Source organism: Carassius carassius, chromosome 6, assembly GCF_963082965.1.
Source record: "Carassius carassius chromosome 6, fCarCar2.1, whole genome shotgun sequence".
Taxonomy (NCBI): domain Eukaryota; kingdom Metazoa; phylum Chordata; class Actinopteri; order Cypriniformes; family Cyprinidae; genus Carassius; species Carassius carassius.
In genome coordinates, this window is record NC_081760.1 from 7,644,849 (window position 1) to 7,664,290 (window position 19,442).

Genomic DNA, 19,442 nt, shown 5'->3' on the forward strand with positions numbered 1-19,442 from the left:
AGAGCTTGTAGACACACAAACTTTGAATCTTTGAAACTTTTGATGCTGTACATTCCAATACTGTAGCTTCTAGCAGGGTTATTTAGACGGCCGTGTCATATTGTTAGTGCATGTTTGTGTGTGTGTGTGTAAACCATCAATTTGTGCAATTCATTAAATTTAAAGTACATTTCAGACTCCCAATATCAATCTATCTATCTATCTATCTATCTATCTATCTATCTATCTATCTATCTATCTATCTATCTATCTATCTATCTATCTATCTATCTATCTATCTATCTATCTATCTATCTATCTATCTATCTATTTGTCTGTCTGTCTGTCTTTCGTCTGTCTGTCTTTCGTCTGTCTGTTTGTCCATCCGTGTGTGTGTGTGTGTGTATATATATATATATATATATATATATATATATATATATATATATATAGTATATACACATACACACACAAATATATACATATACAGAAAGTCTGGATCAGTGCTGTTTATATACCGTATATGTTTAGAGTGTGTGTTATTTTCTTTTTAATATAATAATACAATATTTTTATTTTAGTTCAGTGAGTTTGTTGGTTACAATGGCCCTCATCTCCTTATTTCTCATTATTTACTCCTTATTCACCTTATTTGCTTTTTCGTAATCTCTCACAGTATTTCATTTACGCACAACTTGATCCATTTCTCATTATTTACTAATGAAGCGTTTAGCCCTGAAGCTTTGTGATCTTCTCTGACCCAGTCTAAATGCGTCTGTGATGCTGTTGCGCAAAATTCTGATTTTTCTCTCTCTTTCTGTTTCTGTTTCTTGCCTTATGATTCTCCATCTATCTGTCTTCCAGGTTATTTGAAACACTTCAGTCTCTGTTCTGGTCGATATTTGGCCTGCTGAATCTGTATGTAACAAATGTGAAAGCTCGGCATGAGTTCACTGAGTTTGTTGGAGCCACCATGTTTGGCACCTACAATGTCATCTCACTGGTGGTTCTCCTTAACATGCTCATAGCTATGATGAACAACTCCTACCAGCTCATTGCTGTGAGTACTGACAACAATAATTCAAAAAGTCAGAAATATTCTGTATTACACACAAATATGCAGATGACTGGCCAACAAATTGCAAGCAGGTTCCCATAGTAACTTAATGGTGTCTTTTTTATGCTCCATGTTACAGTATATCACTTCCTGATGAAGAGAAATTCTAGTCTTTTTCACAATTATTTTTTTTCAGTCAAAAGTTGGGTTTGGTAAGATTTTTTTAATGTTCTAGAAAGACATCTCATGGTTATCAAGGCTTCATTACAGTTTTTTTCAGTCGCTTTGGTACATTTATCGAATCAAACTCACAATTTGCAAAACAGTATATGCATTTCTCAAAACAACTCAAATAGCAAAACACCATGGATTACCTGCAAAAGCCAGTCTCTTGCTCAAAATCCTTAGTTCATCTCTCAAAAATAAATATCTGTGTCAATGAACATATCAGTGCCATCAGAATGACAAGTCCTTGTGTCATAGTTTATGGATAAGACAGTCAAATCGCTTAGTCATGTTGTCAATATAACAGTGTACTCTATAGGAATGTTATGATGTAAACTATGGCAACATTTTGGATGACAGTTACTGTATTGAACAGTATGCAATATGCTTATGTATGCCATATATCCATTTCAAAAGTACACACATTACTGTATGTGGAATATTGATTGAAAGAGACTGGATAGAATTCCCAGTTACACTTTTACTAGTGGTCTGTCCCAAAAAAAAAAAACCTTTACAATGTCATTGTGATATAGAAAAGGAAAAAGAAATATGGGCACAAAGATGAAAATAAGTCAATTTTCAGAATGTGTAACTCTTGTGTTGTCCTCTGTCTATACAGTATAAGCTTTCCAACTGAAGATTCATGAGATGAACCTTTGAGCTATTTCAGAGAAATGGTTTATCATTGGTTTATCATCTACATTCTCCTCATTAGTAAATATTCACTTGCACAATTCATGCCAAATTGACAAAAACTCTAATAATAATGTGTAAAAAAAAAAGTGTGCTTGGCAGTTTATGATTTTTCATTTAATGACTTATACGATGAACTAAAGACCCGATGTTTTGGGGGGTAAGACTATTGCACAGAAAACTATATAATAAATTTTGAGCAACATGACATTAGCAACTGATAATGTAGGAAACAACAGAGAATTGTACATAATCATTTGCATGGATGTATCAAAGCATTTGCAACTTGTTCAAAGAAATGAGAAACTGCTTTTTTTATGTGCACAAGTGACACAATGATGTGAGAATTGAACAGGTAGTTTTGAGAATTTCAATACTGATCTGAGAAATGTACCAAAGCGACTGTAGTCTGTAATAAGAAAAACTGTAATAATATTGTGAAATAATTTTTTTTTCCTGCGATGGCAAAGCAAAATTACTAAATTGTCTTCTTTGATGAATCGTACATGTCTTTACTGTAACTTACGTTCATATCAGTTTATTGCATCCTTGCTGAATAAAAATGTTAGTTTATTCAAAAAAAAGAATATATATATATATATATTCATATATATATGTTGTTGTTGTTGTTGATCGTAACAAATCCCCATGCATAGGTTTTTAAAATACACTGTGTAATTTTTTTTATACATTTTGGATACATAGGTTGACTATCTCACATTTAATAGATTTTTCTCACTTTATCATTCATTTCATATTATTAATAATTTATTTGTCACTGTGCCTTATAGGACCATGCTGACATTGAGTGGAAGTTTGCTCGAACCAAGCTGTGGATGAGTTATTTCGATGAGGGCGGGACACTCCCCCCACCATTCAACGTCATCCCAAGTCCTAAGTCATTCTGGTACCTGTGTCGATGGGTACACGGGCGGCTCTGCGGGTCGGAGGCTGCTCCGCCTGAAGAAGGCCCCCATAAACATGAGAATCTGAAGGAGTTTACGGTAAAGAAAACAACCTGAATCCATTCAAACATTCGCACTGTGATTTCATCTGAATCTGATCAAGTGGTTCTGGTTTAAATTACACACTTTATGCACAATGCAGCTGGTTCATTGTGTAACTGATTACCAATTACAATGACTAACAGCACAGCAGCACACATATATCAGCACACTGAATGCTAAAACAGACCATTTACATTTTTATTGCTTTTGAACTGTTGGTTTTTGACTCATAGTGGGATGCAGTAATTTTGTTTAGACTGGTATCATCATGCATTATTTTCAAGTAACACTGGGTGAGAAAAATACATGTAAAAACCTTTGAGTTTAACAAAAGCTGCTTAAAAATCATGACGCATAGCATAAGTATAACTTTTAAATCAACAGATGTCTGTCAGAAAGTGTTTACACAATTTTTGTACATTAAATTTATAATCTAGAATTTACAATTTAGTCATGTCTGAGATAAAATATTCTACCGACCTTGATCTCCAGAAACAATTAAATCAATGTGGTACTGTATATCTACAACACCAAAAACTAGGACTGTAGCTATCAAATATTTTAGTAATCGAGTATTCTACCAAAGATTACATCGATTAATCGAGTAATCGGATAAAATGTGTTTTTGCTTAATTAAAGTGCGATATTAATTATGTAAGAGAAAATAAGACTCCTGGGTCTCTTAAAATTAACAACTAAGTTTCCTTTTTTAGAAAAAATATATTTTTATTTTTTAAATGCATAGAATGCAATGCATACATCAAAAATAAACATTTAATTATTACCCATTGTTTCTCTTTGTATACTTGTACTGTGAAAAATGACAATAAAGTTGACAGATGAATTAAGTGCATTTAAGTGCCATTCAGTTGGGGTTTTAAATAAAGCATTTTCTGAGATGCACATTAAACACATAAAACATTAATTTATTTTTTAATTATTGAAAATTTACTTAACTTTTTGATAAACAAAGGGGATTTACTATAAAAAAATGAACATTGATGAAATGTTGTGTGATTAAACCGTTTTTTGATTTTTTGATTTGATTTTTTTTTAGTAGTAGGCTATGTACATTCTGTTGAACAATAGTCTTTAACCGGACTTTTATTTTGACGGGTTGATGTACCTTTACAGTTCTGTGTATGTGATGTGATGCTAGTTTTACTGAAATCAAACGGTCAGATGCTCATGAAGTGACCGTCAGAGCAGTTCTGGAGATGTTCCTCATGTGTTCACGTCCTTATTTAGTGAGACAGCAGACACTGAAATCACCGGAGCGTCACGCGCTCTTCAGTGTGTGTGTTAAAGGAAGTCGCGCTTCTGCTCCATTCATTAACAGAGACACGCAGAACATGCAGGATTCATAAATAGACTGTTCTGGCTTAATATTTACAGATATTAGTCCATATCATGATTTGATGTAAGTGCAATGACCTATTTTTGATTAATTCATTAAAAATTTGGCAAATTCCGTGCCATTCCACGTTAAACTGTAAATTCCGTTTTTATGACTGGATTCCGCGATTCCCTCCGCGTTTTCTGCATCGCGGAAATCATAGGGCCCTAGTTGTGGTATGCCAGCTCTATCTTGCAATGGACACATGCCACGACGTTCTCTTTACGTTTGCCCGCGCCCTCAAATCAAAACACTGCTGACTCCTTGCAGTATGCGATTTCGGACGCAGCGCTTGTGTCTCCTTCCGCTTTGTGGGTGACGTAAACGCGTTGTGACACATTAAAAAAAATTATTGCGGAAGAACCTGACGTGAGATTTAAAATAAATAAAAAGAGGCTTCGAGGCAGAGGAATTTGCCTCGATCATTTTTTGTAATCGAGTTACTCGAGGAATCGTTTCAGCCCTACTCAAAACATATTATGCACATATACACTAATTGGGAGGATGTGAATAACATGACCGTGCTTTCTTTTTTTATTAACATCAAGGGCAAAGTATAAACACTACTGTTAAAAAAATTGGGGGTCTTTAAGACGTTTTCTGAGAATCTCTTATGCTCAACAAAGGCTGCATTTAATTAATCAGAAACACAGTAAAAAAGCAAGAATGTAAAATAGTATTCCTGTGATGCAAAGCTGAATTTTCAGCATCATTACTTCAGTCTTCAGTGTCACATAAAATCATTCTGATATGCTGATTTGCTGCTTAAGAAATATTTTGTTTATTGACAGTGTTGAAAACATTTGTGCTGTTTAATATTTTTGTTGAAACCATTATATTTTTTTTTATCAGAATTCTTTAATGAATAGAAAGTTAAAAAAACTGCATTTATTTGAAATATAAATATTTTGTAAGAACATTAATGTTGTTACTGTCACTTTATAACAGTTTTATACATTCTTACTGAATAAAATATTATTTTCTTTTAAAAACATTTCCTGCAAGACCATTTGAAAGGAACTACTGAAGACAAGTAGTGGTGATCAAGTTTCAGTTAAGATATAAGATCTACTGTTCAGTAAGATATTTTTTCAATGGAAAGTTATACTAAAATGAAGTGAAATGCTGTTTAAAATAGATTTAGATGTAGTTTAGTATGTTTAGCAGGTCATCTACCCATTTATCAGTCCTACTATGGCAAAGGCTTGGTGCATGACCTATTAATTAGGTGAGATAACCAGAAAAGTTACCTAGCTATATCAGCTTGACCTCATTAATGATCATGAGACAGGTATTTTGTCAAAACCTGCCTGTTAGCCTCCCTCCCCCAAAACGTCAACTACTGGCTTCATTCAGAGTGGTAGCATTTCAATTGAATCAGTAAAGTGAAGTTTCATATAAATTAATAATTTGTATTTATATATATATATTCAACAAATTTATGTTTCTCCTTTGATGATGTAATGAGGTGTAACATTGCCCAATTCTGTTTGGAGTTTAACCTCCTGTGTTGCCATGCAACTCCCCTTGAAACTCCCGGGACTCTCGTCATCTCTGTTTCGAATATATTCTCTCTTGTTCCACCTGAAACACTTTTATTACAAATCCATCTCTCTGCACGGCCTTTATTAGCCTGCTTCAATACAGATACTCATGCACTCTCTGTCTTTCTCTTTCTCACACTGTCATTTATGCACACACACACACGTACAAACACACAACTGAAGCACACTCGCTCAAAACTCTCTCCCACATGTTTGCTGGCATTGCTGAGCTGGGATCAAACCTTGATCATTATATAAAGCTGCCTACATGTAGAGCTAAGAGGAGAGCGGCTTTCCTGCAATATCTGACAAGAATACTAAGAATCTCTCAGCTCACACTGCAAATTTGTATGTGTAAGTGCACATCAGATTTTGTCCTTGTTTTCAGAGTTTACAAATATCAGTATTCCCATTGGAAAACACCTACAGGAGTGCAGGACATCTCAAGACGGAGTATATAGCCAACTGCACATGAAAATTAGCATTGAAGTTGCATTTGAAATTTTGTATTGATTCTTCCATTATGGATGTGATAGGGAAGTGTTGATATAAAACCAAATTGTTTCTTCATTTCCATAAAATTAGTTACTGAGTTTTTTGGAGCAATTTATATCAGCCTAAATGTCCTACCAAAGGATCAGCAGCATCAATATACTGTAGATAGAGTACAGCATTTCTTAGTCATGTGATCTTTTTTTTTTTCTCAACACCATCAGCTCAGTTTATATGCTACCATTCAAATGTTTCCATTCAAAAAAAAAATCTATAAAGATATTTATAATACTACACAACATTTCTGTTTCAAATTAAGGCTGTTCTCTTGAACATTCTATTCATCAAACAATCCTGAAAAAAAAATCATGGCTTTCACAAACATTTAGCAGCAAAACTGTTTCCAATAAAAGCACAATTTTCTCAAATATGGTTTATTATTCTGTCATTTGAATGTTGATGGTGAATAATGGGAACATAATATTGGGTGACAAACACAATTAATGCTTTATTCTACACTATTGATAACTATAGAATAAATGTATAATTTCATTAATTCATTATATTATTATTCATTAATTCAAATTAATTATAATATATTGTAATGTGTTTAAACCAGAGTGCCCTGCTAATAAATCAGTTGTAAGTGATGGGGTGGAGTTTCTTGTGAATGACCCTGGGATTTAAATGAATAATTATTCAAAAAAAAAAAAAGTATTAATGTCTCATGTATTTGATTAGTTGATGAGTTCAATTACCCTGCATAATTACAGTGTGAATATTTGTTTCTCCTTTCAGGAAAAGCATGCTGACAGGCTGATACAGAATCAGCATTATCAGGTATGCCAGCAGATAAAGCTCTGCAATTACACACATGTGAGAATACAAACAATGTGAATGTAATTGCATTATATCGCTTTGCCTCTGGCTTTGTTTTCCCTGTCTCTCTTTTTCCTTGCACTGTCACACCAAAGATCCAGCTGTACATTTCCAGATTAACAAGATTAGGGAGCTCTGTCTGATTGCTTGCTTTCTCTTCTTCTCCTTCAACCCTCAGGAGATCATCCGTAGTCTAGTGAAGAGATATGTGGCATCCATGATCCGCAACGCCAAGACAAGCGAAGGGCTGACAGAGGAGAATTTTAAGGTGCTCCTTATCATCTTATCTTATCATCTTTATGTGCAATCATTAGCACACTAATTGATACATTTTTAGTTCATATATATAAAGAGAGAGAGAGAGAAAGAGAGAGATAGAAAATGATGGAAATTTAAATGTAATATATATATATATATATATATATATATATATATATATATATATATATATATATATATATATATATATATATATATATATTTTTTTTTTTTTTTTTATTTATTTATTTATTTAAATATGCTGTAATAGACCTTTACAGTTAAAATACTGTTTACATTGATTAATATGGTTTTCATTTAGAACAATTATGGTTTTTATTTCTTATGTTCATTAGGGTTTTGTTACATCTTATGTTATTAAATTAATGTTTTATTAATTATTAACATTTAATGAAATGTTTTTTTAAACTTTATTATTGCATTGCATTCAATTAAGACATGAAGCAACAACAATAAAATCAATCCATTCCAGTCCTTCAGATTTTTTTTCTTTATCCACTTCTTCCATTAAAATATGGTTTCTGATTACAGTACATCAGATATGTTCTTGTGTGATCAAGTTTTGTCATGAAACGTCTCAGAATCTTTCATTTCTAGTGAGGTAAAATTGAGGATATTTTTCAAATACATTATGTAATTCTGTTATAATGCTCTGCCGTAGGAGCTGAAACAGGACATTTCCAGTTTCCGCTATGAAGTTTTGGACCTTCTCGGCAACCGAAAGCCGCCCCGACGGAACTATTCCTCCAGCAGCGAGGCGACGCTTCGAGACGAGATCAGCGATGATGGCGAGGCCTGTCACCACAGCGATGGGAGCAGCGTTGGAGCCAAAGGTGTGTCTTTCAAAACCATCACACCTTCGGATCCATCGTACGGAGTCTCCGCCCTCTTTCACTCCATATCCGGAATAGAGGTCGCCACATCAACAACAGCGGCATCGTCTGCATACAGGGAGGGTAAACCAAAGATCAACGGACTGAGGAAGAACCCCTCGCCCTCCTCTTCCCTTTCATCAGTGGCTGCAGCTAGACCTGCACTTTCACGAACTTGGAGGCGCTTTTCACGCTTCTCTAGTTCCAAGAAGAACTCCTTCAGACGACTCGGGCTGCTGTTCTCACGCATGGGCAGCCACCTTCCACAGCCTGCAGGTGTTACTGCTGCAACCTACACTATTTCAGATGGATTGCTTCAACCGCCGGGGGCTTGGCATGACTTGGGCTTCACTAGGGGTGATGGTCCCGTCACCCGCAGCGAGACCAACCTTAATCAGGTGGACGTGGCTGTTTTAAATGAGGGCGACAGTGCCATGACAACAAATGGACAGAGAGCTAACAGAAGGGATGTTTTACTGACATTAGGACCTCTATCCCCACCCTCCTCCCTGCACTGTGCTTCCAGTTTCTCCGCCTCCAGCTCCCGCCTCCTGGACTCAAACGAGGACGTGTTCCAGGGATTGGTCGGGCCCTGTGGTGGACAAACACCAGACTCCTCCCGCTGGGTAACGGAACAGGACGATTCGGTGACCACGCAGCTATAGTATTGCGAGTATGTATTGTACAGCACTTTGATAATAACAATAATCAGTGATTATATCAATAATTATTACCTTAACCACAACCAATTCTTCTGTTTGTTCTTTTGTTTGCTGCTGCAATACTTGTTTCGATATTTCTTTTTGAGATTTAACCAAATTGAAAGTCATTTACAAGGCAGATGGGATGAGTAAATGAAATGATGGACGACAAGAGAATCAGAAGGGACAGAAAAGTGCTACAGTCAACAGAGCAGATAAATGCAAACCAGGTTGCATTTTTGTGACTTCGTTACATTACATCATTAAAGGGATAGATCACACAAATATGTCATTCTGAACCTGTATGATTTCTTTTTCCTTGTACAGAAGATATTTTGAAGACAAACTTTGCTTACCAATGACTTCTATAGTCCATTTCCACAGTTATTTTACATTTTCATATTCATTTTACATTTATAACACTGTGTTTTCTTACCTTGGCATTGAATTACATAAAACTAGTGAACACTGCTGCATGAGTGTTTCTAATACAACATCAGCCGAGGGAGTGACAGCAAATCTGACATTTTCTGACTAATGTCTCTATATTTTTTTTCCTCTTTTGGAATTCACTGAATCACTGTTGTAGATTTTTTTTTACTATTGTGGCGAATGGAAATGCAAAAAATTATATTAGTTGTAGTTTCCATTCACCACTATAGAAGTTAACCCAAATGTGGCGATTTCCACTTCTAAGAACCCCAGCGGAAAAAGACATATCTCAAAATATCTTCTTTTATGTTCCACAGAAGACAGTAAGTCATACAGATTTGGAACGGCATGAGGGTGAGTAAAAGTTCATTTTCGGTTGAACTGTCAATAAATAATTAATAATAATAATTCTCAATACATATTCCAGACGTCATTGTGTATGATTAATCAATTCATTTTAGTCCAAAGATAAACATGTTTGTCTTCGTTAAAAAAATGAATCAGTGTCTAAAACACCTTTTCTTTTAGTTAAGTAGTATGTGCAGGCTGTTAATATTAATTTGCCATTTCAACATTTTATTATCGAATTACTAATGCAGTAATTTAATGCTGGTTAAAGTTCTTTTTAAAAAGGTTACAACAATAATAGCAAATAATTGATAGGATTGCATAGTGTTACCATTGGGGAAGGTAAACTTGACCTTCATGGATAAAACCAAGTCCCATCCCACTTTATTTATTACATTTATTTATTTATTTTTACAATGAATATCAAATATATTAGTAAAATAGTTTATAAGTGCGAACCCTAAACCACAGTAGTCAACCATTACATGTCATTCAATTCAAAACAACTCTATCACCAATGTGATCGCAAGCATTGTCATATCATATATTACATTTTTAGAGAAATTTCTTATTGGCAAATGTTCCTCAGTTGGAAAAAATGTTTGAAAAATGTTGAAAAATGTTGAAAAAATTCCTTATCAGTGAGCAGTTGGCAGGTGAAGGTTTTTCACTTTAGTGCTATGATATGTACACATCATAGTGTGATATTACTCGTGTTATGCACCCGGAGGGCTGAAGTTATGCTAGAATCTAACATGACTGAAATCTTATTTTTGTATTTTGAATAGCATGTACAAACGATTTAATTTCAAGACTGTTTTAGTCTAGACAGACATTATTTATACATTATACTATTATAATGTTGTTGTTTTTTTGGACTGCTTACTTTTTACTGTATGTGAATATAAATTAGCATCAGGTATGGGGGAGATATCCAGGGACATGCATCGAATAAGACATCCCCCTGCTCTGTGAATGCTGAGAAACCATTTACAGCGCCTTGGAAAAATATTTAGACATTTAACCAACTCTGATATTTTATTGTATTATGACATTGAACTTGTAATTGAAAATATAAGTAAAAAGTTGTGAAGTGGCACAAATAATAAAAAAATATTATCATAGATAATCAGTTTGAAAATATATAATGTGGTATTTATATTAAATATTAATGTCTTAAAGACATTGTGTTAACATTTTTGAGTGTTGCTATCATCAAAAGGTTCCAAGATATTACTATGCAGGGACTGAATGCAACAAAACAGTGTCACATTTTAGGAAATTTGTTTCAGTGCTTTTAAATGAAACCACACAAAGGACACAATTGCATTGTGGGACTGTGTAAACGAGTAACATGACAGAATTGGTCAAGGCCTGATTACTTTTGGCAAGGTGCTGTAAATGCTTATGTAAACACTTGAATGAAATACATGCTCCTCTTGTATGATTCTTACCACTTTCTACTTTTCCTTGGAAATGTGTGAGCATACGATGAAGATAAAAATAAAAAAAAGTAGTTCTGACAGCCAGAAACTGAACTCAAGGGAATGCTGAATATGCAGATTCAATAAAGCTGAATAACCCTGGTGACGTCTTTGATTTCTTGCCACTTCTGAAAAAGATATAAATGTGGATATGTGCTCTACTCTTTCCTGGCCTAAAGATATAATAAACTAAAGGTTTGGTGAGTAAGTTATAAGAAACTTAGTAGTGTAGGCTATATGCTATGGTACAAAAATCATATTAGTTTGACACAAATACCATGGTATTGTTGGTATTTTGGTATAAATAAATTCGAGTCATGTTGCCTATAAAAACCCAATTATCATTATTATTTATTATTATTATTATTATTATTGTTATTATTATTATTATTATTATTATTATTGGAAGTGCTGACTAATAGTGGTCAGGTTAAACTTCAGCATACTGTCTGAGGAACTCATCCAATTTCCCTACTTCAGACTTGAAATAATGCTGTTGATGACGGGAGCTGCCTATAAATTTAGGGTTAGTTTGTTTGGGTAAAATCAGATAAAAGTGCATGCACTGCATTTCAATGACATTACTTATTAAAATGCATATGAGTATATAAATATTTTTATGCATTTAACATTTTTGGAGTGAATCAACTTTCACTTTGGGCTCAAGATTTAACATTGGACATGAAGTGGCGATCCAACACGACAGTAAAACTGTTCATCTTAGAAAAGTAAATAAATACGTCCTTAAATATAAAATATCCATTAGTACAAATGTATTAGATTTAACTTTACGGAATAAGAATAAAATGCCTCTGCAAATCACTGGGACGCATGTGAATAAAATATTGCTGAGGGTCTTTGGCAGGCTAAGATTAGCCAACACTGCTACTGTGGTCTAATAATCATGACATGCTAGAGTGCAGTTTTAAAGTCCTGGAGAAAATCTAATTATGTGGAGTGTAATGCCCTCTAGTGGTTGCGTCGGCCATTGCACAAACGCGCCGCTATTTAAAACACTTTCTTTGTTATATTTAATTTATTGACCTCATATCAAAATGAAAACGTGTTCTAGAAACTGATCTGCATAGGAGCAACTTCTACGATATTCAAGAAAATGTACATGTCCGTGTTTATTTAAATGCACTCTTAAAAATACATCAAACGACCCGGTCATAAACATCTCTACTGCATGATGTCCCGGACCCCGCCCACGTTTCTGATTGGCTTTCTCATGCCACATCGTCGTCTCTGATTGGTCCACTCCGTGCAGCGTCTGTGTCAACCTGCCACAGCGGAAGTGAAATCTTCAGAAGAAATAGTGGCTAGATAAATAAGCATGGTCGGTGTTTTAGTATTGCACTTTGTAAATATTTCCTACTAACAAAAATGAATGTTTTTATGTGCGTCGTGGTGTTTCTCGTAAGTGCCATAGCTGCAAACAAAAGCGGAGACGATGACTGGGTGCATCTGCCAAATAAATGTGAAGGTAATGTTAGAATGTTCTAGATTAGAATGTATCAATATTTTGCTTTAAATTAAACATGATCGCCTGTGCATTTCAACACTTATTTTCAGTGCTTCATACAATCGCAGAAGCATATTTTACACAATATAATAGGCCTGAGCAGCAGGTTTCCTCTTTTCAACCGACTTCACTTAGATATGTCTCCAAACCTAGTGTGCTGCCTCCGTAGGCTGCATGTTTGGAAGGTTTGAATTGGCCTGTAATGATGAACAATGCCGTCTATGTAGGCAGCCTACTAGGTTTTGAGACACAGCTGCTTTCTGTTCCTCTTCTGAAACTGAATATGTTCTGTATGTTTTTATAGTGTGCAAATTTCTTAGTATTGAGATGAAGTCTGCATTTGAAGAGACTGGCAAAACAAAAGAAGTCATTGAAACCAACTACCGCTTCATGGATGATAAAGGTGCACCGCCAATCAAATACGTCAAATCGTAAGTCACTTTTTATTCTTAATGCAAACCCTGACCTTAAAGGGATCGTTCAGCCCAAAATAAAAATTGTCATTTACTCACCCTCAAGTTGTTCCAAACCTGTTTGAGATTCTTTCTTCTGTTGAAAACAAATGAAGATCTTTTGAATAACTTAGTGTTGCTAACTAAACAGCTGATGGTAGCCTTTGACTTCTATAGAATTTTATTTTTTCTCCATACTATGTAAGTCAATGGGGCCATCAACTAATTGGTTACCAACATTCGTGAACTGATTCTGGTCTTGAAATGCATTAGTGCAGTGAAGTTAACATGTGCATACTGTTTTTGGATGCAGTGTGACTTATGCGTTTTATTGAGCAATTTCTTTTTGCTTTTTAGTGATATTCGTTTCATAGAGGTGATGGAGAACGTTTGCTCAAGGATTATGCAGTACAATCTACACAAAGATCGAACTGGAAGTAATCGCTTTGCAAAGGTCGGATACCACTTTTCCTTCTCTTCTAACCATCTTTGTTTTTGCAGCACTGTTTAGTTATGTACTGTACTGTTTGTGATGCTGAAAGTTTGAATTATTTTATTGCTTACTGCATTATAGCTTCTCTTTCTTTTTCTCTGCTCAGGGTATGTCTGAGACATTCTCTACCTTACATAACCTGGTTAATAAAGGTGTGAAGGTGGTCATGGACATTCCTTATGAGCTGTGGAACGAGACCAGTGCAGAAGTGGCTGATCTCAAAAAACAGGTTTGTGAGTGACTGAGAGATCTTAGAATCTGGATTAAATTTGTCCGTTTTTTGATTTGATTTGATTTATTTCAACAATAATCATAAACTTATACAATCATGCCAGAGGCAGTTCATATACATTGAATACAATTTGTTGAGGATAAAATACACAAAAAAGCCTCGGACTTATTTCCATTGTGGTCCTCTACATGCATAAAATGAAACGAACAGTTCAAATGGGAATAAAATCAAATAACAAGCAACTCACACTTTACAAATTCCTAAGGCATCCTAATTGGAAAGCCATTTTTTAACTTCACTTCTAAAGGGCCATGCTTCCTGTAATTGTTTTATATGATCAGGCAATTCGTTCCAAGCAACTGCACTTGAGTACAAAAATGAATTTTTCCCAACTACACTTTTAAACCGGTACAGATATATATTATTTATCCTTGCCCTTGTAGAGATACAATGTACATCTCTCACAAAAACAAAGTAATCACACAAGTATTTAGGAACAGTTCTCTGAATTATTTTGTACACCATCATAATTTTAATAAACATTACTCTTTTATCCACTTTTAAAATACCCAATTCCCTGAAATGGTTATTGTTAGATGCATACGAGGATGCAACCCCAAAACGATTCTGCACAACCTGTTCTGTGCAGTCTGTAATTTATTTTTAACATGTTTTTTAGAGCCACTGTACCAAAAAGTTACTGCATAGTCGAAATGAGGTTGCACTAATGCACCAGCTAACATTGTCATTGTTTGTTTGTTTGCAGCCTGTCTTGCTAAAAATTTTATTCGATTATTTATTTTTGATAAAGCTACAGCTGCCATGCTATCTCCAGTCATTTTGTTATCAAGAACACATCCCAAAAATTTCACTTCTTGTTTAAAAGTAAAATACTCATCTCCCTCCCTTATTTCTGAGTTGGGACATTTCTTCAACTTTGCAGCAGAACCGAATAAAATAACCTCAGTCTTCCCTAAGTGTAAAAATAGCTTATTTTGAAAACACCAATTAGACACTTCTACAATTTCTCTACTTAACTTGCTTTCTATTGTTTCTTTATTTTCATCAGTAACTATTATGGCATCATCCGCATATAATGATAAGTGGCTAGAACAAGCCATCTTTAAGTCATTTATATAAATTAAAAAAAGTAAGGGCCCTAATACACTACCTTGAGGTACTCCACTAGTGATCGGCAAAAAGTCTGAGCATACTCCATTTACATCGACCATTTGACACCTGTTCGTAAGATAGGATTTGATCCATTTACATGAATTGGAGTCAAAACCCATAGCATTTAATTTCAGCAACAGAATACTATGGTCAACTGTGTCGAAGGCTTTTCTTAAATCGAGCAGTACCATCCCACTTAATTTACCTTTATCTATTCCTTTCTTTATATGATCCGTCAAATATAGAATAGTGACTCTGTGGAATGCAACCTTCTAAAACCAGACTGAAATTCATATAAAATACTAAAATTGGAAAAATATTCTTCAATTTGGTCAAATAATATTCTTTCAAAAATTTTAGATAACGAAGACAGGGTTGACACAGGCCTATAATTATTACACTCTAGCCTACTCCCTTTTTTGAACAGGGGAAAAATTTTAGCTTGTTTAAATTCAGCCGGTACCTTATTCTGGCAGATAGAGAGATTTAAAATGTGAGTAACCATAGGAGTTATAAAATTAGCAGCATCTTTAATAAACTTGGCCGGAATATTATCTAACCCTGTGGCTTTATTGCACTTCAATTCACTTAGTTTCTTATAAACTGTCGCCTCTTTTACTTTGTTAAATGAAAAACCTCCTAAGGCAACACCACATTTGTCATAATATTCTTTAACCAAATTATCATCATATAAATCTGATTTTGCTGGAAGCTCTTTTACTAAATTATCACCCACCGTAGTAAAAAACTCATTTAAACAATTAGCTACCTTTTTCTGATCTGTCATCAATTGACCATTAATTTTGAGACTGATTTTTGAATCTTTACCTTTAACCTTTTGCCGATAGCCTAAACCACTCAAGATTCGCCATAGTTTTTTAGTCTTGTTTAGCTTCCCTCATTTCATTCATCAAAAACATTTTTTTGGCCTCTTTAATCTTGCATCTTATCTCATTTCTTTTACATTTAAATTTGTTATAATTATCTTTATTCCAACTTTTTTGAATAATTCAAAATTAATGTTAATGTCATTAATTTAGAATTTGCTGAAATATTACAATGTATACACTATCTTTTGAGTTATAACTTTGCCAGTCTTAACATAAATTTTTGCAGTATATGTACAGGTAAATGGGAAATGTGTTTTCTTCTCCTCAGTGTGATGTGATGGTAGAGCAGTATGAAGAAGTCATTGAAGACTGGTATAAAGGCAGCCAGGAGGAAGATCTCACCACTTACTTGTGTGAAAAACATGTGCTGAAAGGACAAGACACTGGTAATGTGAAACTAACAGCTGTTTTACTCAATCAAAGCCCCTTTTATATCAGTTGAAGCGCTCTAGACATAATATTATGACTACTTACAGACTAAACCTCTAGATCTCTTTTATTGGCTTCAGATTTAAGAGCTGTTGTTTCATGGAAAAATTCACAGACAACTACTCAAGGACACAGGAGCAGTAATAGTTAAATACATACTTTAATGTGTAGAGCAGAGCAAAAATAAAAAACACACACACATATGTATATTTATTTATTAATTTATTTATTTTTAAGGAATTCATGGTTTTACTTAGCAGACATGAATTAAATATCAAAAAAATACATAAAAAAATGTTTTGTGAGCACCAAGTCAGCATATTGGAATGATTTCTGAAAGATCATTTTATACTGAAGACTGGAGTTATATTCAGCTTTGTCATCACAAGAATAAATTACACTGTATTTTACAGTATAAAAAACCCATTTGTCAAAGTAATATTTGTGAAGTACTAGAAGTATTGAATCCAGTAATGAAATACTAATTATTAGCAGATCTCTTCATATCACCAGCTTGTTGCTTCCTGTTATAAAATATTAATTTGCCATTGTACTAGCTCTTATGCCATTGCTATAGCAACTAATATAGATCTGTCAGAAGAAGACCTCACTCGCCGAACACGCAGCTCTGATTTGATCTCTTGTTGCTGATAACAGTGAGGGCAGTTTGTATAAAGATTGGGATTGTGCAAAACATGTACCTCTGATTCTCTCTGCAGAATGTCTTCAAGAGAAATGGACTGGGAAAAAGGGAGACACGGCAGCTATCGCAGAGGACAAGAAGAAAAAGAAGGGCAAAAAGAAAAAGGGTAAAGACAGCGAGGATGAGCAGAAAAAGGAGAAAAAGGTAAAGAAGAAGAAGAAGAAAAAGTCCAAGCTGACTGACACGGAGACCAGAAAAAGGAAAACTGAAGAAGCTGGAAACACCTCAGGTGAGGAGGAGATCCAGAAGAAAGTTTCTCTGAATCAGGATAAAACTGAACTCTGATACATTTCTTTGCTTTTTTTTCTGTGCTTGATATCTAAATTTACTACTGACACCGAAATAAAGATTGAGTTTTAGTCTGTTAGAAGACTGTAATGCTGAGGTCCTCATTTTAGATCAGATTTTGCATGTCACTTGAATGTTAGATCAACTCCATCCAGGAACAAGCTAAAAACAAATGCCATTTCAAATCCAAAAATGGCAGCTAGACCAGTCAAATCAGAGCTTGGATTCAAATGTTTGCTTGTTTGTTCTCATGCTGGTTTCACGCTGGAAAAATTGTAAACAAGCTGAAATCTTCCCGAAGCTGGCATGCTGTTGGAATGGATTCTGGAAATCCTTCTTATGGTTCTCATTTCTATTCCTCATCTCATCTCTCTGATTTTTTTGCCCCTAAAATTTAGTTTAGGTTTCAGGTTAAAATTTTATTTAGTACTGTTATTTTTAATTGCTATAAATTTCGTAGTATAGATGATCACTCATGGATTCCAATAAAGAAATACATACTTTGAGCTATTCTCAGTATTAATATAATTATGCGGTACATATTAGATTTTTACCTGTTTCTGTATAGGATAATATTTTTCCTAAATTTTATGTGATCCAACAAGTGCATGTTGTGTTTTGTGTATCAACGTAATTAATAAAATGTGAATTTTTTTTGAATAGTTTTTTTTTTAAGCTCGAATATTCTGAACTGAATGCCATCCTGTAAAGTCTCTAAATTTCCCACGTCTCACAGTTCAGTAATGCAGATAATGGGAGAAACCCTGAGAAAGTAATTTGCCATTCCAAGAAGTTGGGACCTTTTCATTTCTTCTGTTATCCTAATAAAGAGTAACATTTTTGCTTGATCTTTTCATATTTGTTTTTGCATTTTCAGTGTTTATGTATGTGATGTCATTTACAGGGAATGTTTGTTACACTTTTTTTTTTTTGTTCTTCAATATTTTCTTCAACATTGTTTAATTAAGCTGTATATCTGATATCAGGCATCACTATTTGCAAAAGCTGTGTGTGTGTGTGTGTGTGAGCTCTTGCAGGTGTTTGTGTGCATATTCATATTAGTGTTGTTTGGAGTGCAGTGTGGAGTGTGTGTGTGAAAAGTTATTGGCCTGAGATTGAGCTGTATATGCAAATGTTGTAATTGGGATGAACATGCAGGTTTTGTGTTTCTTGGCAGCAGCTCATTAGCTGAGGCTTTTGATGAGGTGTAGATGAATGATGAATAAAAAAAGAAAACTGACAACAACTGTTGGACTGATTTTTTTTTTTTTCAAGTCAGTGGGAAATGTTTTAACAGTAGTTTTGCAGCTTTCACCACAAGGGGGTGGTAATGACAAGAAAACTAATCCAAATCCTTGCTTGTTGAGAGATTTCGAGAAGTTTTGAGTGTGTGGCTACGACGGACTGACTGGATGATTTATAGGTACTTTGTTTGAAATGAGCACAGTAGCCATATATATTATTTTAAAAGTAGTCTAAAACTTGTTTATTTTAAGATATAAACATTGTGTTTTGATTAATGTATGTTTCCATTTTTTTTTTTTTTGTATTTGATTTATTGGAGCATGCTAACTGCCTTCAACAGAAAGAAAAGAAAACCACCAGAAACGGAACTATTTTGTATCCAGTAACATTTCTTTCTTCTTTTCTTAGAATAAATGTGGATAAACGACGTGCTATCAGTCTATCAAAGCTCTTCAGACTGATGTAAATAAACAGTGTGTTGTGAAGAAGCTTCAACGTAACGTTGTTCCTTCCGTCTGTCACGAGGCCTGTTTATCACTAACGTTAAGTGTCCTGCTGCAGTGCAGAAGGCATCGTCCGCATTTCCACTTCTCAATGTCACATTCCTCTTCTGTTATGTTT

General features: G+C 34.4%; 2 protein-coding genes across 2 annotated transcripts in view; both read left to right on the forward strand.

Annotated features, from left to right (window-relative positions):
- LOC132142312 (short transient receptor potential channel 5-like) overlaps window positions 1-9,510 on the forward strand; it is a 106,182-nt gene extending 96,672 nt beyond the window's left edge. Inside the window, exons 7-11 of the mRNA XM_059552099.1 lie at window positions 844-1,039; window positions 2,749-2,961; window positions 7,195-7,236; window positions 7,454-7,543; window positions 8,216-9,510. Coding sequence (XP_059408082.1) covers window positions 844-1,039; window positions 2,749-2,961; window positions 7,195-7,236; window positions 7,454-7,543; window positions 8,216-9,091 — 1,417 coding nt within the window. The 3' untranslated portion in view covers window positions 9,092-9,510. The remainder of the gene's footprint in view (window positions 1-843; window positions 1,040-2,748; window positions 2,962-7,194; window positions 7,237-7,453; window positions 7,544-8,215) is intronic.
- A 3,144-nt stretch (window positions 9,511-12,654) lies between these two features.
- LOC132142313 (protein canopy homolog 3-like) lies at window positions 12,655-18,167 on the forward strand. Its single transcript, XM_059552100.1, has 6 exons — window positions 12,655-12,877; window positions 13,221-13,347; window positions 13,726-13,822; window positions 13,968-14,090; window positions 16,425-16,542; window positions 17,305-18,167. Exons 1-6 carry the CDS (start codon window positions 12,778-12,780, stop codon window positions 17,571-17,573), a joined length of 834 nt encoding a protein of 277 aa, XP_059408083.1. The 5' UTR covers window positions 12,655-12,777; the 3' UTR covers window positions 17,574-18,167.
- Window positions 18,168-19,442: the final 1,275 nt, after the last annotated feature.

Bases quoted from the DNA above. Each gene is read 5' to 3' on its own strand.
- LOC132142313 (XM_059552100.1), top strand. From the start codon at position 12,778: ATGAATGTTTTTATGTGCGTCGTGGTGTTTCTCGTAAGTGCCATAGCT. The intron at 13,823-13,967 runs GTCGGATACCAC...TTCTCTGCTCAG, and splicing joins GAAGTAATCGCTTTGCAAAG to GGTATGTCTGAGACATTCTC. The intron at 14,091-16,424 runs GTTTGTGAGTGA...TCTTCTCCTCAG, and splicing joins TGGCTGATCTCAAAAAACAG to TGTGATGTGATGGTAGAGCA.